This window comes from Theropithecus gelada, chromosome 4 (assembly GCF_003255815.1).
Source record: "Theropithecus gelada isolate Dixy chromosome 4, Tgel_1.0, whole genome shotgun sequence".
Taxonomy (NCBI): domain Eukaryota; kingdom Metazoa; phylum Chordata; class Mammalia; order Primates; family Cercopithecidae; genus Theropithecus; species Theropithecus gelada.
In genome coordinates this window covers 119,262,964-119,287,960 of record NC_037671.1, presented here as the reverse complement: position 1 = coordinate 119,287,960, position 24,997 = coordinate 119,262,964, and the positions used below count along the sequence as shown (strand labels likewise).

The following is a 24,997-nucleotide window of genomic DNA, read 5'->3' as shown; positions in this document are numbered from 1 at the left end:
TAATAAGGTGTCAATGTAGTCTCAGTGATGGCAACAAATGGACCACTCTAGTGCCAGACGCTGATAGCTGGGAAGGTCTTTGCATGGTGGTGGGGAGAAGAGGATATATCAGAGCTCTGTACTTTCTGCTCAATTTGTCTGTAAACCTAAAACTACTCTCAAAAATACAGTTCATTAATTTAAAAATTTTTAAAGAAATGAAAATGGAATTTTCCTATAAACTGTAACACAATTTTCTAATTATTCCAACCTTAAGCTATGAAATCATTTAAGAGATTTAATTGGATTAATTTAATTTGGATTAGATTTGATCCAATTGGATTGAAGTGAATTGGAGTTTTAATATGCATCTCTATACTGTATGCTTACATTCCTTAGGAGGAGGGAAAATTATTTTTAGGCAAATGTTTATGTGCATGTGCATATGCATGGATAGATGATTGACAGATGGATAAGAGATACATAGATACATGTGTGTGTGTGTGTGTGTGTGTGTGTGTGTGTGTGTGTATTCACTATGCATTTAACAGAACACCTGGTCAGACACTGCTGCTAGCTACTAACGATAAAAACAACTAAATTCTTGTACTTTAAGAGATTGCAGTCTATCAGAGACACAGGCATGCAAATAGTCAGGAGTACCCTCTATTCACACAGATGCTGTGTGCTGTATTAACTCTGGGGGTTAGGGGTGGGGAGGCATCTACTTTGTAGACTAGGGAATGAATGCTATTACTTGGAGTTGCTCAGAAGTCCTATAAAAAGTTAGGAAACAAAAAGAAGAGTGGGCTGTGGGGACACTGATGAGTAGGCACCCAGTCTTTTCAAGGAAAAGACAGAGGCATCATGTATCAGATGACATAGGGCTTGAGATTAATAGAATGTTAAGAAAGGAGACATGTTCTAAGCACTAGCAAAATCAGGGCTGGGGAAAAGAAGACAGATTTCCATATTTCTGGAAAGTAATATGCAAAGTGAGTAGTGACCCGAGATAAACTAGAGAGGCATGCAGGGACCAGATGGTGAGGATATAGAGAGTAAAAGTTGTATCCCACAGGCAGGGAGTGAAGACACATGAAGAGTTTTGAATAAAGACATGACCTGATTAGATTTATTATTATTATTTTTTTTTTGACAGAGTCTTTCTCTGTTGCCCAGGCTGGAGTGCAGCGGCGCGATCTCAGCTCACTGCAACCTCCACCTCCCAGGTTTAAGCCATTCTCCTGCCTCAGCCTGCTGAGGATTACAGCCTCCTCCTCCCCTAGCTGGGATTACAGGTACGCACCACCGTGCCTGGATAATTTTTGTAGTTTTAGTAGAGATGGGGTTTCCCCATATTGGCCAGGCTGCTCTTGAACTCCTGACCTCAGGTGATCTGTCCAAATGGCCTCCCAAAGTCCTGGGATTACAGGCAGGAGCCACTGCACCCAGCTCTGATTAGATTTTTATGTTGGATAAATAATCCCTGGGTGGCAAGGAGAGTTTCCATACTAGAGACAGGAAGATAATGAAGTCAATATTGCAATAATCTAAGTGAAAATAATAAAGGCTCAAACCAGGACAAGTGGTGCAGTGAGAGAAGAGGAGGAACGGACCCCGGGCTATGGAGGAGTAAGAGTCCTGGGGCTTAGTGACTAATGAATGTGATGGTGAGGGACAAATAGTGGTAGTCTTCTCTGAAGGAGAGAACATAAGAAAAGGAACATGTTCAAGGGAAGAGATGGGCAACCTAGTTTTAGACATGTTGACTTAGTGCCTAGATGGCCTTCATGTGAAAATGTCCACATGACAATGGGCTATTTAAATCTCACTTCCCTTTTACTGACACTGAAGAACTGGTGACTTCAGGATCTATATAGCCCCCCTATGTTTGTATGTGACACATGTCAGGGAATCATGCAACTTGCAGAGGGAAGTAGCCTGGCAGCCCAGGGCCAGCTTTCACAAGGGAGTGGGGAAGACTGAAGCTAGCTCTGACCAAGGTGAGCACTGAGCTTACTTACTCTCTTCTAATGCATCCATCCTTTGCTGTCAGGCTGCTTTTCTGGAAAATGCTGGCAGGATTGAGCATGCATCTTCTCTCTGATCAGGAGGATGTTTAGCTTGTGTCCTTGTATCTGCAAAAAATATGAACGAAGCCAGGTATGTGTACAGTTAGCATTTGAAAACATCTAATTAGAAAAAACAAATAAGTACCACCTACCTTGCTATACCAGTATCAAAAACACATTTATTAAGAATATATTTAGATGAAACTCTCTGGTAGGCATCCATTAAAATCATTACACTCTGTCCATCATCCAACAGAATTTGGAGAACAGTACTTCAACTATGAAATGATAAACCAACATGAGCAACCACCCTCAGGCTAAAGTGATTGAACACAAACAAACACAAATATCAAAGTATGTAGTGTGAGAAATGGCTAGCTCAGAGTAAAACATGGAGGCTATATATATATATAAATATAATATAAATATATAAAAAATAATATATAAAATTATATATAAAAATAATATAAAATATATATATATAAAAAGAAATAGTCATTTCCCTGTCAACCTACTAAGAAAAGCATCATTGAGGACAACACTTTGGCTATTTGTAGAGTGATGAGCTTGGGTTTCTGGGAATAGAACTTCCCACATTAAAAAAAGTAGCCTGGCCGGGCGCGGTGGCTCAAGCCTGTAATCCCAGCACTTTGGGAGGCCGAGACGGGCGGATCATGAGGTCAGGAGATCGAGACCATCCTGGCTAACACGGTGAAACCCCGTCTCTACTAAAAAATACAAAAAACTAGCCGGGCAAAGTGGCGGATGCCTGTAGTCCCAGCTACTCGGGAGGCTGAGGCAGGAGAATGGCGTGAACCCGAGAGGAGGAGCTTGCAGTGAGCTGAGATCCGGCCACTGCACTCCAGCCTGGGTGACAGAGCAAGACTCCGTCTCAAAAAAAAAAAAAAAAAAAAAAAAAAAAAAAAAAAAAGTAGCCTGGTAATGGCTTGTAGGAAGGTGTAAGATAACCTGATAAAAGGAGAATTGTGTTAATTTGCTTAGGGAGAGGGAACATGTTGGATCTTCGAGGTAGAGAGTGGGGATTATAGTTGCAACTCTCAATGTGAAGGCATTTTGATAACTGCTACTACGGATCTATCGTCTGCACTCAATATTAGAAATTACAATCCGACTATGTAAGTTAGGAGCACATGTGAAACCACTCCATATTATGCCTTATTAAACAGAAGTAAATTTTGAGTTATGTCGCAGTTTTATTATACAATCTTCTCAGGCTTCATTGGAGTGTTGTGACTTCTATTGTAAGTTTCCAATTGTCAAGTATAATAACAATGTACTTAAGCTTGCATATTTTAGGAAATACATTTCTATTTCAGGTAAGAGAAATAAGCTGCATGATGAGCTCCTGAACAAGAAGGAAATTACACTCATTTCCTTCATTACAGTATCTCTGCTACAAAATGTTAGTACAATGAGCATGTTTGTAACTGCAACCAAACAACTTTCACCACTAGTAATTCTAGGGGTAGAACAGGTTTCACGAGATGGAGTGAAACAGGACAAAGGAACAGAGCCAATGAGGTTAGGGTCTGACAGCTGGTAGGAAACCAGCCTAATGTAAAGTTTCAGTTTGCTGTGCTGGGCTCAGCGTAGATTTATTAAGAGGGTTCTTTGGGGATGTCAGCCTCAGCCACTGTGACAGCAACATTACTATTACCACCAGATGATGCTGAGTCTTAGGATTGTTAGAGTCAGTTAAGTTTTCTGATGATCTGGATTATAAGCAATGGGAATCTATACAACATTTTCAAAGTTATTGATTTAGAAAAGTCACTGATCAAAAAGCAGGCAAAAATTCAGTGCCAACACCAAAAAAAAAAAAAAAAAAAATCACAAAGGTAGAGATAATGTTAGGAGGAATGATATTTATTCCAGTACTTGGGTAGAAAATCAACTAAAATCTTGGACAAGTGAAATAAAGTGACATACAATGAAAACTGGAAGGGAAGAAAACTAATCTCTGCTGAGTGCTTAGTTAAACCTAAAATTTTACAAAATGCTTTAGAACAATACTTTAATTTTTAAAAAATGGAATGGAAGATTGAAATTGAAAAGTGGAGAAAAATAAATAATGCTTACCTGCCATAAATTCTGAGATTTATCCCTACTTACCCCTTTTCCCAGACAAAATGAGAGGGGAATCATAAAGTAAGGCCCTGGAGAGGTGAGTGACTTCAGTCCTTTGGAAGGTCATTGCTGTGTGGAAGAGCTGAGTGCTCATACAAAAGTGACTGCACTGTCAATTCAAGGAGTATGTGTTTGGTCATTATGTCAGAGGGGATCGGTCTGATAATCTTAAGAAGTGAGACGTTAGACTGGGTGCGGTGGCTCACGCCTGTAATCCCAGCATTTTGGAAGGCTGAGGTGGTCACATCGCCTGAGGTCAGGAGTTCAAGACCAGCCTGACCAACACGGTGAAACTCCGTCTCTACTAAAACTACAAAAATTATCCAGGCATGGTGGTGTGCACCTGTAGTCCCAGCTACTCGGGAGGCTGAGGCAGAAGAATTGCTTGAACCTGGGAGGCAGAGGTTGTGGTGAGCTGAGATTGTGCCACTGTACCCTAGGCTGGAAAACAGAGCGAGACTCCATCTCAAAAAAAAAAAAAAAAAAAAAGTGAGATGCTATGCTGTTGACAGCATCGCTTGCCTTATGTGGATTCATTACTTCAGATTACCTTCATGACAACATTTTTTCCCCTTTTAAAAGGAGAAAAAGTGTGGTACTTTTGGAAGAATGAAGGACAGAACCAAGCTGAATGTGGATAACTAACTCTTAGGATCTTTATAATATTTTAGACTAAAATCAATGAGTTCCTTCTTTTTAAGAGTTTTATAAATTTATGTCAAAGTAAAATAACAATTAGAATATTACAAAAATGTTCAATATAATGTAATATGGTAGGATAAGCAAATAGGTAGTAACAAGCATGATTTTTCTCTCACTCATTGTCCATCCCTCCAACCACCCTCCTTGCTTTTGGGCTCAGAGAAGTAGGTCCCTTTTTGGCCCCCTGAGAGATCATGAAAACTTCGCTGGCAAACAAAAGGGGCAATGTCTTAATTTTCAATCCTTAATTTAAAATGAAAAGATTTAGGAAGCAGACAAATGTGATTGAGGGGGAAAAAAAGAAAAAAGAAAAAGAATTGTCTGCTCTTTCTGCCCTCTCCAGGCAAATATGAGCAGGGAAGAAAGGAAGAGAAAAGTAGAAGTGTTAGGTGCAAGTGTGGGGAGTTCTACACCTCAAGCCTCCTTCCACAGATGGATGGAGAGTTGAGGAAGGGCACCTCACAAACATATCTCTCTTAACTCTGGCTACTATAACAAAGTACCATAGACAGAGTAGCCTATAGACAACAGACATTTATTTCTCACAGTTCTAGAAGCTAGAAGTCAAGATCAGGATGCCAACATGGCCAGGTTCTGGCAAAGATCCTCTTCCAGATTGCAGACTGGTAGAAAGAGACAGAGATCTCTGGGGTCCTTTTTATAAGGACACTAATCCTATTCATGAGAGCTTCACCCTCAGTACCTCATTTCCTTCTGAGGTTCCACCATCACATTAGGGGTTAGGATTTCAACATATGAATTTTGGGGGAACACATTCAGTCCATAACAATGTCTATCTCTTCAACTGTCTTCTTTCTCTTTGCCCCCTTTCATTTTGGTGATCTAAGAGTAACCAACCTGCTCTAGGAAGTTACTAGCTTCCCAGAGAAGAAATCACCCACCCTACTCATTTGGCATGGCCAATAAATTCAGAACATAGCACTATGGTAGGGAGGAGAGGATTGGAGAAAGGCTTCTTGGCCCTAGTGTGGGTCTTACAATTAGACAAAAAAGCATTGTATTAGATGGCTATGGTGAGTCCGTGGCTTCATCTCAGCCAACTCTCAGCTGCAGAATTGAGTAAGCTTCCCAAGACCATCCCTACCCTTGAAAGGTGGAGGTTCATAACCTGTGCTGAGAACCTGGCAGGACAAACCAAGGCTAAGAAGTCAACACCATTTCCATTCACCACCGTGGCAGCATTGTGAGAAAGGCAAAAAGCAAACATCTTGAAATGACTGAGTTTAAAACTGGGAATGGCTAAAAAATCCCTTGGCTTACCTGACATGACGAGACTAATTTTCTACAACAGGTTAAACAAAAATGAGGAGTAGGCTTCAAGTCAGAAATTAGTTTTAGCATTTGAAAATGAAGGAATTTTCACCTGCATGCTGTGAACTTTGTACCTGCTGCTATAATGTTTCAAACAGGCTGTTTGGGGGATCTCTGTCCTTCTTCCTAACTTGCTCCTGGATAATCATTTGGCTGCCACTAAAGCAGCAATCTGAGTTGTGTGGCAGCCAAGAAAATCTCAGATCCTATGTTTGCTAATTGGACATAGCAATTCATGCTCAGGGGCAACAAGTAAAATGGGCTTTACTCTGCCAGAATTGTTTGGCTTGCATTTTTGGGTTAGTCACACTTCCTCACTCCCAGTTCTCTGATCCCTGAAGTATCTTCCTGGCCAATAGCATCCTGATTCTCTACCCAGGCATAGGGAATGCCCATTGTGCTGTATCTGGAGATGCCAAGGCTTTCCGTGGAAGACAAGTGTTTGCAGCTGGACAGAGATTTGTGTTTTTCTGAAACTTGTTCACTTAGAGTAAGAGTTAATACGATAATCAACTCACAAGAAACTGGAAGTCATAAACATTAGACAATAATATTCTGGCATATATTTCCACTTTAGAGATAATATAAATCATAGCTTGCCAGTCAAATTAGTGAAAGAAACAGGCTGGTCAACGATAAGACCTTAGGTTTAATTAATTAAAATTAAATAACCTTTAATAATGAAATTATAAAATGGAAGTCCAGATGATCACCTGTGCCTGACCTGTGCAGTGGATGCTTAGATTATTAAAGGATGTTTGGGGAAATGAGAACACAATTACATTGGATCTTCAAATTACTCCTGAAGATTTACATTTTTTCTCTCTATATAAAGTTTGAAGTAGAGAACATTACCATAAAGGGAAAATTACTCTGGTTATTTGGAACTTTAAATAAGTCAGTTCTTCAAATCAAAGATTTATTCAAAGCTCTTTGATTTGAAGGGTATTTATAGTTTTCCTAATTAGGGTATAACAACTAACAAAGTTTACATTTTGATTCCTTTTCAATAGGACTTTTTTTGGCATTTACTATTTGATTGCTACAGTGTGTCTTACTTTCCTCCATTTTACAAAGAGATGTTTGTAAATGGACGGGTTAAATTATGTGGTAAGGGCTATGTTGGTTACACTGGAGCTAAAAGGAACTCCTGCCTTCTGGTCTAGAGTCTATTCATTCTTTCTTAATCAACAGTCCTCTGCCTCAGGGATGCCACAGAGAAGAAAACCAAGTCCCTTACACATAAACGTATGGTGCCTCAGGTAGTGGTTAGTGCTAAGGGGAAAAAATTAAGTCCACATAGGGGGACTGGGATGAATATGGGAAGTGCCTATGTGTGTATGCTGGGGGAAGGGAAATTGTATTAGTCTGTTCTCATGCTGCTAATAAAGACAAACCCAAGACTGGGTAATTTATAAAGAAAAGAGGTTTAATGGACTCACTGTTCCACATGGCTGGGGAGGCCTCACAATTATAGCGGAAGGCAAAGGAGAAGCAAAGCCACATCTTACGTGGTGGCAGGCAAGAGAGATCTTGTGTAGGGGAACTCCCATTTATAAAACCATAAGATCTCCTGGGATTTATTCACTACAACAAGAACAGTATGGGGAAAACCCACCCCAGTGATTTAATATCTCCACCTGGCTCCACCCTTGACATGTGGGGGTTATTACAATTCAAGGTGAGATTTGGGTCGGGGCACAGCCAAACCATATCAGAAATTACTCCTAGTTTGTGAGAAAAAGTCAAGGAGTGCTATATTGATGAGGTGACATCAATGTCAGCTTCTCACATCATCAATTTGTCACAAATGGTCAAGGACAAGAAGAAAATATGGAAAAAGATCATGCAAATATCCAGGGGAAGAGAAGTATAGGCCAGGGATTATCCAGATTATCCAGTCCTCTACCTGTTTTTGTAAATAAAGTTTCACTGGAACACAGCCAAGCACAGTTGTTTACATATTATCTATGGCTGTATTTGCACAGTTTGTGCAACACTGGCACCGTTGCAATGTGGTTGCAATTTGGACTGTATGTGACCCACAAAACTGAAAATATTTACTATCTAGCTCATTAAAGAAAAGGTTTGCTGACTACTGGTTTACACAGAGGCAACAACAAATGCAAAGCCCTGAGGCCGCTTGTTATCATTAAGGAACAGCAAGAAAGCAGGTGTGGCTATATTGGGATGGGCAAGGGAAGAGGGAGAGGCAATAAGGACAGACAGAGAGTAGAGAGTGGGGATGGATCCTATGGCATCTTTATAGGCCATGGTAAAGAACTTTGACTTTTACTTAGAGGGAGATAAGAAGGCACTAGGGGATGTTGAGTACAAGACTGACATATTTTAACGTCATCACTCTCTTTAGAGTAGATGACATGGGTCTGGGGATGGTGGCTCAAGCCTGTAATCTCAACCCTTTGGGAAGCTTAAGGCCATGAGCCTGTACAACATAGATCTCATCTCTACAGAAAATAAAAAAGTTAGCTGTGGTGGTGCATACCTGTAGTCCCAGCTACTCAGGAGACTGAGGCAGGAGGATTGCTTAAACCCAGCAGTTCAAAGTTGCAATGAGATATAATCACACCACTGCACTCTAGAATGAGACCCTGTCTGAAATTTAAAAAACAAAACAAAAACTCGACTAAGTGAAAGGGGGTTTAACATATACTGCAATCATCCAGATGAAAAATGATTCTGGCCTGAACCAAAGTATGAAGGTGGAGATTGTGAGAACTTGTTGAATTCTGAATATATCGTAAAGATAGAACTAACAGGATTTGCCAATGGACTTAAAATAGAGGTATGTGTGTGATGGCCAGGGGTGAGAGGTGAGGGAACCTGCTGATCAGAGGTTACTGATGTGGGCCTGAACATCTGAGATGGTAGAATCACCAGACATAGGAAGATCTGGGGAGGTGTAAGGTATAGATTGCAATTGGAAGTGAAGAATTGAGTTTGGACGTTAAATTTTACATGCCTTTTGGATATAAGCTTCTTATATAAATCAAAAGCATACACAAATCAAATATGGAGTCCAGGGAAGAAGTTTGAAGTAAACGAATTTGGAAGTCAACGTTTAGATAATGTTTAAGTCATCTTAATATCTTAAATCACCTAGATATCTTAAATCATCTAGACAATGGTTAGAGACGTTAGAATGACTTTATTAGTTACCACTTAATTTCAATACATGTGACAAGTTTTGAGCTAGGAACTTTATACTAGGTAATCTTACAACACTCTACTTAGGTATGTGTATGCTCATCTTACACACCAGGAAATGAAAAGTGTTAAATGACTTGTCTGACTCTACTTAGCTAGTGAAATGTTAGAGTAGGTAGTAGGCAGACATGAGCAGTGCAGGAGAGGGCCCCCCGCCACCTTCCTTCCAGGAATGTCTGGTGATGGTCAAATTGTTAAACTGGCTCTCTAAAATAATTGATTGCAGCTGGTGCTAAGAGGGCTGTGTCCCAGTAGGTAGAAAACACCTGAAGATGGTGATCAGCAGCTTCCCAATAAGATCTCAGGAGTTGGTTGAGTGGGCTCAAACATGCACACTAAAAGGCAAAATAGCAGTGTTTAAGTGGTCTTTAGTATATGACCTTCCTTTAGGAACACTCCACTGGTAAGGGAAAAATGTGTCAGATGAGCATGTGCACAACTTCAGTAAACACACTGAGCATGCTCACCTCCCCAGTGCTGGCAGGCCACTGTGCACCCGGACAGCCTGCCTCAAGGAAAAAAATCAAGAGAAGGGAGATGCAAAAGCCCAGAACCATGTCAACCTGTAAAAGCTCAAGTCAAAGGTCAAACTGGGCATCTGGATCTCTCAAGTTGCCTGTTTGGCCCTCTTCCAAGTGTTCTTTACTTCCTTTTATTCCTGCTCTAGAACTTTTTTTTTTTTTTTTTGAGAGGGAGTCTCACTCTGTTGCCCAGGCTGGAGTGCAGTGGCACTATGTTGGCTCACTGCAACCTCCGCCTCCCATTGTGTCCGGAATTGGTTCCTTCTGGTGGGTTCTTGCTCTCGCTGACTTCTAGAATGAAGCCGTGGACCCTTGCGGTGAGTGTTACAGTTCTTAAAGATGATGCGTCTGGAGTTTGTTCCATTCAGATGTTCAGATGTGTCTGGAGTTTCTTCCTTCTGGTGGGTTCATGGTCTTGCTAACTTCAGGAGTGAAACCGCAGACCTTCGCAGCGAGTGTTACAGCTCTTAAAAGTGGTGCCTCCAGAGTTGTTCATTCCTCCTGCTGGGTTTGTGGTTTCGCTGACTTCAGGTGTCAAGCTGCAGACCTTTGTGGTGTTACAGCTCATACAGGTAGTGAGGACCCAGGCCGGGCACAGTGGCTCACGCCTGTAATCCCAGCACTTTGGGAGGCCAAGGTGAGCAGATCACGAGGTCAGGAGATCGAGACCATCCTAGCTAACATGGTGAAACCCCATCTCTACTAAAATTACAAAAAAAAAAAAAAAAAAAAAATTAGCCAGGCATGGTGGTGCACACCTGTAGTCCCAGCTACTTGGGAGACTGAGACAGGAGAATGGTGTGAACCTGGGAGGCAGAGCTTGCAGTGAGCCAAGATCACACCACTGCACTCCAGCCTGGGCAACGGAGCGAGACTCTGTCTCTCAAAACAAAAAAACAAAACAAAACAAACAAACAAACAAAAAACTGCAGACTCAAAGAGTGAGCAGCAGTAAAATTTATCACAAAAGAGTAAAACAACAAAGCTTCCACAGCGTGGAATGGGACCCAAGCAGCTTGCAGCTGTTGACATGGGCTGGCCTACTTTTATTCCCTTATTTGGCCCCACCCACATCCTGCCGATTGGTCCATTGTACAGAGAGCTTATTGGTCCGTTTTACAGAGTGCTGATTGGTCCATTTTTACAGCGTGCTGATTGGTACGTTTACAAACCTTTAGCCAGACACAGAGCGCTGACTGGTGCATTTATAATCCTTTAGCTAGACAGAAAAGTTCTCCAAGTACCCTACCCGATTAGCAAGACACAGAGCGCTGATTGGTGCATTTACACTTCTTCAGCTAGACAGAAGAGTTCTCCAAGTTCCCACCAGACCCGGAAGCCCAGCCAGCTTCATCTGTCACCAGGTTCAAGCGATTCTACTGCCTAAGCCTCAAGAGTAGTTGGAATGGCAGGCATGTGCCACCATGCCCAGCCAATTTTTGTAGTTTTAGTAGAGACGAGGGTTCACCATGTTGGCCAGGCTGGTCTCCAACTCCTGACCTCAGGTGATCCGCCTGCCTCGGCCTCCCAAAGTGCTGGGATACCCACCGTGCCTGGCCTAAAACTTCTTAATGAACTCCTGCTCAAAATCTTGCCTCGGACTATCTGTTTTATGCCCCTCAGATGAATTATTTCCTCTGAAGAGGCAAGAACCGAGCTGCTGCAGAACCATACAGACTCACCACTACTAAAAATAGGATCTAGGTATGTCTGCCTTAGCAGTCTGAGCCCTCACTGTTATGTCATGACATAAGAAACAGAAATACAAAAGAGTGAGCATCAGTAGCACATATTTGAATGAACAAAAAACAAATACTGAAGTAGGTAGCACATTGATACCAATATTGTCACCGGGTGGGTACCTCTCCTCTATGTCTCAATTGCAGTGAGACACCTCTTTAAGGAAACCACTAGACTGGTAAACTATGATAATGTTCTCATGGAACTTCCCCCTCAATTTCCTGAATTTAACAAACCCTCTCATCATGAATAAGCAGAACATTTCTAGCTTAAGAGGCAGCCACTGCCTAGGAATTTATGTATCGATGATATGCACATTTTGGGCAAACTACAGATTACTAAATTTGGGTGCTCTTGTAGGTCACTGGACACATCCTATAGTAAGTTGGAAAAAACAGACTTTGTGACTGAAAAGTAAACATGAATCATTTGAAATAATACGGGGCAGAGAATGTGACTCATCAATAGATGTAACCCACAGTGTCAGTAAAATCTTTATGGTGTTGCCTTTACCCTCACAAATCTATTGGCCCTAATGAAAAATGTTTTTGGTTGACTGATAGTCTCAAACTACCTTGTTTTCACTTTCTTCTCAAAAGTGCAGTCATATCCAACTGCTAAGAAATGATGTGAAGCAAAGAAAAAGTCTGGTATCCCTTTTCTTTTTCTTCCTATAGTCTTGAAATGAAAGGATCGTTGCTTATTTTATCACAACAAAAATCAAAAGAGGCATGGCACTCCACGCTGAAGGGTGAATATTGACTATCTTGTATGCAAATGTGAAAACCCCCATTTACTTTAATTATGAAGCCACACCTTGAGGTTACACTGTCATTACAGTTATGAGGAAACCAAGGAAGGGAAGCTGTACTGGGGGCCTGTTTCTAAGTCTTGGTAGAAACATTTGGGTCATGCTGACCTGGATGAAATTTAGTGGGAGTAGTCAGAGGTTTTGAATGAGTAATAAGGGATTGAATGATTTCAGGGCCCTGCCTCCTCCACCTTCCACGTTTTCCAACCCTAAGAGTTTTATCCTTGGAGGCCCATGCTCTGGGACCAAGTACCGTGGTGATGAGTATGTGCCCAGTGGGAGAGTGTTGCCACAGGGAGTGAAATGAGACAGAGTAATTATCCTCAGGAGAACAAAAACATGCTGTTGACATTGGGTTTGTCTTTCCTTTCGGGGATTCTGCTTCCATACCACTAAATTGCCATCCTATTGGTTGCCAAAACCAAGTTGAATCATGTTTGTATTACCCACAACATCCAGCAAAATACCTGTCACATAGTAGACCCGCAGCTAATGTTTGTGGGATGAAATACTAATGCTCACCCTGCTGGCAGGTAAACAAACAAACAAAAAGATTCAGACTTTTGATCCTCTGTCTTGGAAATTGCACTGACACTGTTCCTTCTGTCCCTCCCTTGCTCTATAGACTTTAGTCATTTTGTGTCCCCAACATCATGATTATTTTTTCTCTGGATTTATTTATGGGCCAGGAATAGATTGGAACTAAAATACCAAAGTGTAAGTAGTTACATGCTTGTCCTTCCTTTGTAAAGAATATTCTTTCTTTGTGCTTCTGGCCTATTCACCAGTTTTTCCCTTCCTGATTAGCTAAGGCTATTAGCTGAGTGTCAGAGAGAAGGGAGTAGATAGTGCTATATAAGAAAATATATAGAACAGAAAAGTCTAGGAGGTGAGACGAGGGGTTATTTGGAGAGAGCAAGTAAGCCATCCAGCAAAGACTGGGCTTTCTAAGGAGAGAGGGATGGCGGGTATTTGAAAAACTGCCTTGAACTGGGGTAGAACTGGGTGGGGAAGCTGATAAAAGGGTGAAGAGAATTCAGAGGATGTTTATGCTAAGTGTTTTATCTTCCTTCAAAAGTGGCCTTAACAAATAAACAATATCTTAATTGTTCTCCAAGGCTTTGGAACTAGGGGTGTGTGTGTGTGTGTGTGTGTGTGTGTGTGTGTGTGTGTGTTTGCATGAAAGAGAGAAAGAGAGATTATGCTGAGAATTAAAAGGCCCAGTTTTATCTGGGGTATAGTCCATATTTTTTATATTCATTTTACTAACATTTTGGTTTACTAACATGAGTACTAGGTAATTTAATGGAGATTTTGCATTAAAAAATTGCATTCCTAAAGGAACTTAGTTTGTGCCATTGGCCATAGAATCAGGAACAGTGTGATGGCTACTAGAGGTGGAATTGGGACTAGGGAAGTGTGAAAATAGAATAACAGAATGCCATACAAAAGAGCAGCTGATCCGAAGGCCTAAAGGTAGTTAGGAGGCCAGAAATTCACCCCAAAATGGAAGCTGTTTGACCTGGGCTAGGGGAAGCAGGTACTCCAGTTTTAGGTCTGCAGGCACATTGTCTTTGGACAAAGTGTGTAGTTTTTCCTACAAACACATTTAAAAAAATCCATTCTGAGTTAAAACTAGATACCTAGTCCTATTTTGAGGAACTCCATCCCATGGATTGAGACTATGCTTTCCTACCTTCTGCATAAAACCTCTAAGAGTTAATTAGCATCCTTTGCATGTTTTCATTGTTAGTATTAATATGATTCTCTTGGCTCTGATGGATCTTTAGAGACAGTGTTCCCACTCTGCTTATGTTAAAGTTTTTGCTTCGGTCCTTTTTGATTTCTTATATGGTAATCTTTAGGGTTGACCAGAAAGAAGAATTTGCATCTAAATGTTCCACAGTCCAGTGACTAAGAGGGGTGACACAGCCCCAGAGCCTACGATGGCAGGCTCTGTTACATCAGTCTCAGTTAACACTGTCTCACTGGGCTGCCCTGTCAGGCAACTGTCTGAGGGGAAAAAGCAGACAGTTTTCTGTTACTATGCTAGTATTTAGTTACTGACCTATTTTCAGATGAAGAGTACTACTTTGCGTGCTGCATAGTTTTTAATTTAAAAAAAAAAAAAAAAAAAAAAAGATGGCCAGGCGCTGTGGCTCATGCTTGTAATCCTAGCACCTTGGGAGGCCAAGCTGGGAGGATTGCTTGAGGTCAGGAGTTCAAGAGCAGCCTAGCCAAAATGGTGAAATTCCATCTCTACTAAAAATACAAAAATTAGCTGGGTGTCATGGCAGGCGCCTGTAATCCCAGCTTCTCGGGAGGCTGAGACAGGAGAATCGCTTGAACCCGGGAGGCAGAGGTTGCAATGAGCTGAGATCGGGCCACTGCACTCCAGCCTGGGCGACACAGCCCTCAAAATCACACTTGGTATGCTTGACCTGCCCTTCGAGAATACTATTTAGAAGTAATATGATATACGATTATTTGCTGTCTCTATTTATATATATATATACATGTGAATCCAGGGGTGGAATGCGGGATGCAGTGGAAGGAGACGGTGAAGGTGAGGATGGAACAAAATATTAACTTATACTGCTGTTTCAAGCTTATTCCATTACCACAGTATATTAGCTGTGAGTAATTCCATAAGGAACAAGCCTTATTGCTAGCTCTTCAGTCCACAAATCAAATTTTAATGAGTCATTTGAAAAGAAAAGCGAATCCTTTGGGAAAAGGTTAGCAAAATGTTCACTGCATTTACAATAATATTCAAATTCTAAAATATTAAAATTAAGAATAGTGGGAGCATTGTTTCTTACCTCAGATACTGTTCCCATTTTAGAAATACCATTCTCATTGTAGAAATAGCACTTGAAATATATGAGGATGTATCAAGCAATTCCTGCTTGCCCAATCAGGGTCTAGGTTTTTAGAATTTGACATTATTTTTCACTCATATTATATATTAATGCCTACTATTTACATTTAAGTGTACATTTGGTTCTATTAGTCTTGTTTTGCACTTCTGGAATTTTCTCTTCACTCGGACTTTCTGACCTTTGTCTAGACATTTTCATCTACAGTTTAATTATACCCTTACAAATAATATTAAACATTAAATTACAGAGGTAATCTCTTCTATAGTGAAGGCTTACTAACATCTGCCTGAACTGTTTTTATAGAAAGGCAAAGCTTATGAAAGATCACAATGGGCCACACTGTGATCACACCTGTAATCCCAGTACTTTGGGAGGCCAAGGTGGGCAGATCACTTTTGGTAAGGAGTTCAAGACCCGCCTGGCCAACGTGGTGAAACCCCATCTCTACCAAAAAATACAAAAATTAGCCAGGTGTGGTGGCGCATGCCTATAGTCCCAGCTACTCGGGAGTCTGAGGCATGAGAATCACTTGCACTTGGGAGGTGGAGGTTGTAGTGAGCCAAGATCGCAAAGCACCACTGCACTCCATCCTGGGCAACGGAGCGAGACGTGGCATCAAAAACATAAAAAAAAGTTCAAGACCAGCCTGACTAACATGGAGAAACCCCGTCTCTACTAAACACAACAAAATTAGCCAGGCGTGGTGGCATATGCCTGTACTCCCAGCTACTTGGGAGGCTGAGGCAGGAGAATTGCTTGAACCCAGGAGGCAGAGGTTGAGGTGAGCCGAGATCGCACCATTGCACTCCAGCCTGGGCAACAAGAGTGAAACTCCGTCTCAAAAAAAAAAAAAAAAAAATCGTAACAGTGGATTCTGCTTGTTCCCAGATGAGTCTTGTACATTTAGCTAATGATATTTGTTGAATCCACTAAGGAACAAATGGTAACTAGAAATTACTCGGGAGTCATAATTGTGGAAATGAAATTGCAGTACCACACTTTGAAGTGCTCAGTGCAAAACTTGAGGTATCATATTTGCCTCTCCTGTCTCTGATACCCCCATACTATCAGCAAATCCTTTTGGTCTTATCATTAAAATATAATCCTGAATCCAACCCCCTGTGCACTACAACGACTTTTAACCATTCTGGTCCAAGCCACCAACCCCTTGCTCGATTATTGCAGCCATCTCTTCACTGTAGGAAGAACTGACAGTAGAAGGTAAAAAGGGCAAGTGAAAGATGGCTACAATGATCTCTACTTTCTTTTATAATTAGATGCAAGTTGCATCTAAACTGCTATCAGAATATTTGATTGCAAAAACCAGAAATATAATCAAGCTAATTAACACAAACAAGGAAAGAATGTCTTAAGGTTCCGTAAAGAATAAGACCCAGGAACCAGAAAGTCAGAAATCAAGATTCTACTCTCTACCTCCTTGGGCCACTGGTGGTCACTCTCTGTCATTTCTGTGTCTTCTTCATCCTCCCAAGTTATGTCTAAGAATGTGTACACTCAGCTGTGGTATGCAGGAAGTAAAACACACTACCCAGCCCTAGGACAACATGGCTTCCTCCTCGTTCATATTAATTTGTAATTTTGTAATCCAATTCTAAATTCCCAGAAGATGATCTCTTGGCTTGCCTTATTTCTGGTTTCTGTCTCAGATCCTGGCGGTTTGAACCAGGAAACAGGGGGACCTGATTAAAACCGGGTTGCCCAGGCCCATCATTTAGCAGGGGCTAGGGAACCCATTCAGAAAAGGTGGCTTGAACTAGACAAACCAATTAATTAACATCTCTGCTGCAATTTCCAAATAATTTAAATTCAATATTCTGTTAAACTATGTAGTGAATTAATTATTGTCATGCACACATCCTTCGGGACTCAATAAACTGAAATTAAGTCAATAAAAATGAATGCTAGCAAGTGAGGTAGATTTATTCTACTTTCCAGAAAGCTTTTGCCATTAAATAAGTTCTCAGTAAAATGTTTATTTTCAGTTTCTGCCTTCTCCATCTAAATCAGCATCCAGCTTACCTTTGAGATCTGTCCCAGGGCCTGCATTAGTCTGGTAACCTTTAAACTGGATAATGAGGACTGACAGATTCAGAAATGTTATGAATTCTTGGTCTTTAGTCTTCTGCACCTGTCAATTTCATATGCTAACTTTTCTTTTAGTGTATGTGTGGTTTCATTTTCTTAAAAAGTTGTCTTTTTATTTTCATTGTGTTGGCAGAATATTGTTTAGTGCCACCTTGACTCAGCTAAATGTAAGATATATATTTATAATTTGTCAGTGGTATACAGTTACATCATCACATTGTGGTCCATTCTTCAACAAACAGGTAAGAAATAGTTTCATTCAAGAGAATGTCACCTAAAGGCAGAAGCTGTTTAATTGCTTGAAATCAACATACTTATTCATTCAAATAAAACAAATAAACACAACTTTTCTGAGAAATTATGCTGGGTAAAATTCTCCGTTTTGTGCTCAACTTAAAAATGAGTAATATAGATTATTTATTTTTAATTTATTAAATTCTAAACTTAAAATGTTTAATTAATTTCAAGTAAAATTCTTAAAATTTCAGTTCTAATTTGAAAAACAAATCGATTCATTCTAACTGACTTATAAGAATTACCGTGAGTTTGAGGATCGATTATTTTATCTTTGCTATAATAAAGGTCGTTATTTTGGGCCATTGTTGGTTTTGGCCATATGGATTTCTGGAAAAGTCCCAGTGTCCCTGAGCATAGAGAGGATGGATTGCAAGTTCACAAAGGTAAGCTATATTCATCTTAAATTCCAGGTATCCACTAAGAACTGAAATTTTAAGAATGTCAGAATGAGTTCATAAGTTGATGGAAAAGATAGGAGTATAGAAATAAAAACAAAAATTCTAGAGTCAGAAGTAGGAAACTGGCTTAAATTGGTGACTTTTTGAGGTCCCCTTTACCTCAAGGACCCTGATAGTAGAACAGGAAACTGACATTTTTGAGTGTCTACAGAGTACTAAGCAATGTAGTACAAACTTTTCATATTCTTTCTTTTCCCCCTCCGGTTCATTCTCATAAATTCCTAAGAAGAAGGTGGTGTTAATCTCATTTTAAACCTGAGGAATCTGATCCCTGGAAAAATTTAAAAATTTGCCCAAGATTACACATATTATCATGGCCTGGACTGAAGTTCATGGCTAGCTAACAACAAAGCCTGTATTTTCCCACTATACCACAAGGTCTCTCAACAAGAAGTTGTCTTTTTTCCCCAAAAAGTTTTATAATCCAATGATGAAAAATTATCCAATAGATTTTAGACCTAGGTAAGTAAAAAGGCAGATTGTACAATTCTATGGGGTTGTCATCTGTCTGCTTTGCAATTTTCCCCTGTGGAGTCACATGTATTTTAAAAAAAGCTCTCAAGGTAATTCTGAGGCTCTCCTCCCCATCGTCTTCCAATGGTCTTTGCCTTCTGTTTGCTTGGTCTGCTCCTCCTTATCTGACATGATCTATAGTGGGAGTCACCATGTCCAAGCCTTCCTGGTCAGTTAAGTGGCCTTCTGCCGTCCTCCTTCATTATTCCATCATTGAACTCATCACATCGTTTTACAATTACCATTTATGTTAAAAGTCGTCTCCTTAGACTGTGGTGAGCTTGCTGAAAGCAAGAATTGCATTTTCCTGTCTTTAGTAACTAGCACACCGCCTGACAACAAAATGTTAGACAAAAAATTCAGAGCCACCTGGAAATAGTTTAAGAATGTTCTCAAATTTGTTTTATTGGCCGTTGCACCCAGTGAATCAACTAATTCAATAAATATTAAACGACAAATCAAAATTTTGTACGTTCCAAATGTAAGACATTGTCCTGGGATGCGGAAGCTGCAGAGTGGACTACATTTCCCGAAATCCCTGGGTCCAGTCGTAGTTGGTTCGCTGCTTTTGAATGCTGGTCACGTCAACCAATAGGGTGACGATAATTTCCCTAAAGGAGAGGGAGCCGGCCAATCACAAAGAAGAGGGCGGGTACTTCTGACTGGTTTGGAACTTAAAAAACCCTTTGTAGCGCTTCCGTGGCTTTTCCGCAGACCAGAGCGCTCGAGGAGTCATTTGCTAGGAACTTATACCCCTCTCCCCGAATTAGGATTAGTCTCCCTGCACTTCCCTCCTTCCTTACGTCTTTCCTATTTCCACATCCTTCTAATCAACTACCTGTGCTTCCGTCCACCTGTCCGGTTGAACGCACTCTCCGGGAGGTTTCCCCGGCACAATCTCTGTCATTGCCAACTTGAGCCAGGCATTTGTCTCCAAGCATCCACGCGAGATGGGCAGTGCGGCCGCGGAAAGATCTGAGCAAAAACTTCATCGTATCCCCCTTTCCCTGTTCAAGAGTGAAGCTCCCGGGAGATTACTGAGTGACTAATCAGCGTCAGGGCGGATTGAAGGTTCTGAACAAGAGTGGCAGCGCGGCGTTTCCTGCCACCCGCGCTCCTCCCCGGCGAGCGGCTGGGTGCGGGGTAGTGTCATCGGCCGGGGCTGACACCGGCACTGAAGCCGTTCCCCGCTGGCAGCCTCTTCCATCCCAGCAGGTACCTGTTAAGGCCAGACACGTTCCACCAACAGTCGCAGCTGCAGGAAAGAACTCGTTTTTTTCCCGTCTAGGTTTCTCTCCTTTCCTAGTACCTAAGCCCATCATCCTCCTGCCACTGACATAATCGTTGTCTAGACGTTCTTTTTCAAAACTCAAATCCAATCAAACAAAAACAAAGCCCGTCAAAGCAAGAACAATAATACTGCAGCTAGCGGCCGGGAGCGTGCACCCCATTAACGGGGAGAAAGCATCAACCCCTGCTGTAATGACTGAATTGGAAAGAAAGGTTTCATGCTGCTTGTTAGTCGTCAACATTTTTACTATGCCAGCTGCAAGAGAAGCAGCTGCATACTCTGGCAACTCGACTAGGGTGGGAGAAATTTAGCCAGCGTCTGGGATTTTCGCAGATAATTTAAGCCCCAGCTTCGCTCCCGCTGGGGGCTGGGGGCCTGCGGGGCCAGGGTGGGGGAACTGGGCTGTGGCGCGCATGCGCAGGTCCTGCAGCCCGGCTCTGGGGAGGCCCTGCTGCCGCCACCGCCGTGGCCCGCGCTGTAACCGCGGCTGCCGCTGCAGCTCGGGGCGGGCGTTGGTGTCGTGTGTCGAGGCGCCCTGTCAGGCGAGGGGGAGCAGCTGGGCGGGGAGAGCCGACTGCCGCGGCGGCGCCTGAGGAACGCAGCCGGGCTCGGGAGCGGCGAGGGCGGGCCGGTCCAGCGGCGGAGGAGCGAGGCGGAGCGAGGCAGGCGGCGCGGGGACCCACCCCAGGCGCCTAGTGTGCGAGGCCGGGCGGGCAGCGGCTGGGAGGCCGAGCGGCGGCCGCGGACAGAGCGCCGGCGACCCCCGGGAGGAGGAGAAGGAGCCGGAGGACGCCCGAGGGACTGCGGGACCGGGGCAGGCGAGCAGCGGCGCGGCCGCGGGCCATGGACGCGGCGGCTACGGTGGCGGCGGCGGGGGCGAGCCGGGGCGGCGGCGCGGCGCAGAGTCCGCCCGCGGCCAGGTGAGGCTGGGCTGAGCGGGCTCGGGCGCCGCCGCCACTGCTGCTGCTGCCTGGCCGCGGAGCGAGGAGGCGGCGGCGGCTGAAGCGGCGCCGCAGCAGCCGCACCAAGCAGCGGCGGCCTCGGAGGAAGAGGGGTCGCCGCCCGGGGTTCTTGCGGCCGCCTCTCTTGTCGTCGCAGTATTTCCTGTTCGGATTATCTTTTGCTTCCCCCCAGCTGCCTCCTTGCCCTCACACTCCCACTCCTTCGTTTCCGCGGTCGAAACTGCCCTCGGCCCCGGGTAGTCTCCCCTGTCTGGGGACCCCCGTGCCTCCCCTCCCGGGCTGCGGGGGAGCCCCTCCGAGACCATGAGGAAATTCAACATCAGGAAGGTGCTGGACGGCCTGACCGCCAGCTCGTCCTCGGCGTCGCAGCAGCAGCAGCAGCAGCAGCATCCGCCTGGGAACCGGGAGCCGGAGATCCAGGAAACGCTCCAGTCCGAGCACTTTCAGCTCTGCAAGGTGAACGGAGCGCGCAGCCCCGCGACGCCGTCATTGAAAAATTGGGGTTGTTTTAAGGGGGCTACTCGGGCTTTACATGGGAATGCAAGGGAAGAGAACGCCAGTAATAATAATAACTCTAATAAAATGCTCGCTCCTCCCCTGGCAAACCTTTCTTCGGTGGGTTATTTTGGAGATTGATACCTTTACTCCTTCTCGTTGATTTTTCTCTCTTCCCTTTGCACATGCAGCAGTCAGTTCAAGGTTGCTTCAAACTATTATCCGACCCTTAATTTGTATTCTGACACTGCCAGTAATAACCTGGAAGCTTTTATATTCAAGCGTTTTAATATGATTCACCAACTTCGAAGTTTCCTTTGGAAACGGTGTCTAATGAATGTTGTTTATCAAAAAGCCAAACCTGTTCTACCACACCTTTGCTCATCACTTTTACCTTAAAATTTGGTGAATGGCTTACGATATGAAATCGTAGGGTTCTTTTTATCATTGTTTGTTAAAAAGTTAGTACTGAGATTTTTGCCTGTTAATGGCACGATGATTGCTATAGCGTTCTGTAATTCAGAAAGAATGATGCAGCGAATTAATTCACCAGCTGCTTAATAAGAAACACAAACTTGTCTCGGTATTAATACCTGCCTTTCTCTTAAATAGCTATGTATTTGTATGTCAGAGTTCCATAAAAGTGTGTGTGTGTGTGTGTGTATGTCTAATGCCCTAAAATGATTATGGCCTTAATAGTAAATTGCAAAAATATATGTTGTACTCATCTTCGTTCTGTTACAAGTGTAAAATGTTGAGATAGAGGTTTGATTATTGCTCTACTGAATGCTTGACTAAAGTAATTATATGACAGCTTTTCCTTAGAAGTACTTGCGTTAGCATCCAAATAAAATAATGATGAAATGAATACTGCCAAAATAAAGTATGAATTGCATTTAATGGGTTTACAGAATTTTGTACTATTGCAAACTTTAGTCATTTGGTGTCGATGTAATAGTATGGAATATTAATAAAATATTTTTTTCTATGGAATACCAGTATGGAAAAGCGAAATTAAAGTATATCGCTGGACTAGGTTTTTGTTTCAGGTTCTATGTGAGTGACTTTGTGAGTGTAGGTTTCACTTATTTTTTTAAAAGCAGTAAGTGCATGTGTATGTGTTTTGCATCAGTGGTAGTGGTTCTAAATTCTAATGCCTCTGTTGACTTTTCTATTTTTAAATTTCGCTTGCTGCCTTGGTTGCTGTGATGTCACTTGCCCATCCCTAGACTGTTCGCCATGGATTTCCCTATCAACCCTCAGCCCTGGCCTTTGATCCTGTACAGAAGATCCTGGCAGTGGGAACTCAGACTGGTGCTTTAAGGCTGTATCCTTTTTTAAATTTTGTTTTTTAACTTCTACTTTTTTAACTTCTCCCCAGTGCTTCTGAGGATTAGTTCCAAAGAAAATTTTTATTTTCCTGTTGGTGTGATCAGATATATACTATGAGAAATCATGTGTTGGCTTTTCCCTTGATTATAATTCAGCTTATATACTGCTGTGATGTTTCTCAGCTCTTCGTTTATAGTAGCTAAACATATATCCAAAGAGAGGTCTAAAGTTTTGTTATAATAACTATTTTATTTGTAAGGAGATAGAAGTTTATGAGGAAAAATATATCTGCTTATACTGTTGGTCTGATGAATGGGGTATGTTAAGGATGAGATTTAAAGACAATTTAAAAAATATTATGCATGGTAGATATTGAACTTATGACCTATTCTAATAAATTGGAGATTGGATTTGAATCTGAATTTGGTTGTTTTTGACATGTCCGTGTAGAAAAATAATTAGCAGAAGATAAATGCAGCAAATTAATTTTCCATAAAGTTATAAATGGTTAATACTTCCACCATTTTTTAGAGCATTTTCTTGAAAAATGCATAGGGTTAAATTTATTCTCTTGATATGTTTTTTCTCTCATAGTCTACATTTGTTATGTATTTGTAAAAACTGTTAGGTTACTATACATTAAACTACTAGTATAGAAAGAATTTTCCTGGTTATGTATGAACTATATTAGTTTTATCAAGCATTTTTTTCAAATACTTCAAAAGATTTTTTTCAAGATAATTTTTTATTGAGAGCAGTACAGACTGCTCACTTTCTATTTTTATATTGAAATGTGTTTTCTTTTACTGTGACTTTGAAACATACTTAACCGAAATATATTCTTATTTTTAAACTTAATAAGATTTGGATTCATCCATCTGTAGGATATCTACTTCCTACATATTAATGAGTAATGTGTTGGTGATAAATAGAAAAACAAAGTCACTAGATGATCTCAATAGACATTATTGTCCAAAAAAAAAAAAAAAGGAAGAAAAGAAAGAAAAGAAATATGGGATAAGGGAGGAGCTTTACCCCTTTGCATTTTAGATTTTTCTGGTTCCTGAGAAGGAGCGAGGGAATCTACATTTGAGTTAAACATGTGCCAGATATTTTACTTACATTTTAAAGTCATTATTTCAAAGAAGTACTATGTGATATAGATATATATACACGTATATATATAAAGATAATGCCTCAAGTTTTATTTGTGATTTAATGTGCTGTCTTCAAAATGCTAATAGAAGTTTTAGGATGGACTATTGAATTGTGTTACTAAGTGAAGTCTACTATATATAGTAAATACTATGCAGTCATACCTATATAAGCGATAAAATCTGACCAGGCTAGATCTGAATCTGTTAATTTCTGAGACAGTATGTCTCAAGTGCTCTTGCCCAAATATCTAGATGGTTATGACCAGAACATTTTTTGGCTTCAATTGTTTAGGTATATTTATTCCTGAACTCAATGATCAAGACCATCCAGTTTAGGGTTGTTGTGTGAAGATGGGAATGAAGTTATTTTGTCAGTGTGGGTCCTGAGTGTTCAGCAAAACTCTATAGTAGACAAGACTAGTATAGCGTTGGATCTAGATGCATTCTTTGGAACTGAAAGCAGTTTCTTTTTTTTCCCAGCAAAAGAATTGCATAACTGGACTAGAAGAAGGAAAGTGAAGTTGAATTAAATAAGCTATTTTTCCATTATTTTGCTTTTCTTTAAAATGAGTTTAGGTTTTACTGTTTTCCCAGTGTGGTCTCGACATTCTTTTGGTAAATAACCTTTTTTCCTTGTAACAGCCAAACTAGCCCTTTTATAATTTAGTGTAATTATAAGTGAGTACCACCAGCAGGGCTGATTTTATAAAACCAGATTCTTAGACAACACTTTTACCCTAATGCTTTTGAGTAATTGATATGGCACAAAAGGTGTAAATTGTTAGGCCTAGTGCTAATTGCCAATTAAAATCAAGGATCAGGTGGCCAAAATTATCGCTTGTCTATGACTTTTGGTATACTTTTTATAGTTAAATATGTGAATAAAAGTGAACCTGTAATTACAGTTTGCAATTATACTCTAAAATATTTTTAGAACCTCCTTAGTAAGAAGGAAGTCTGGAAAACTGTTT

The 24,997-nt window shown here is 41.5% G+C and overlaps 1 protein-coding gene across 3 annotated transcripts in view; it reads left to right on the top strand.

The window, feature by feature from the left end:
* The first annotated feature begins 21,171 nt into the window (after nt 1-21,171).
* The window catches only part of STXBP5 (syntaxin binding protein 5), a 194,690-nt gene continuing 190,864 nt past the window's right edge, over nt 21,172-24,997 (top strand). For 2 of the 3 annotated variants that reach the window (XM_025382961.1, XM_025382960.1), the window contains exons 1-2: nt 21,172-21,498; nt 22,767-22,864. In XM_025382961.1, the coding sequence (XP_025238746.1) occupies nt 21,346-21,498; nt 22,767-22,864 (251 nt within the window). In that variant the 5' untranslated portion in view covers nt 21,172-21,345. The remainder of the gene's footprint in view (nt 21,499-22,766; nt 22,865-24,997) is intronic. The other variant, XM_025382962.1, reaches the window with a different exon arrangement.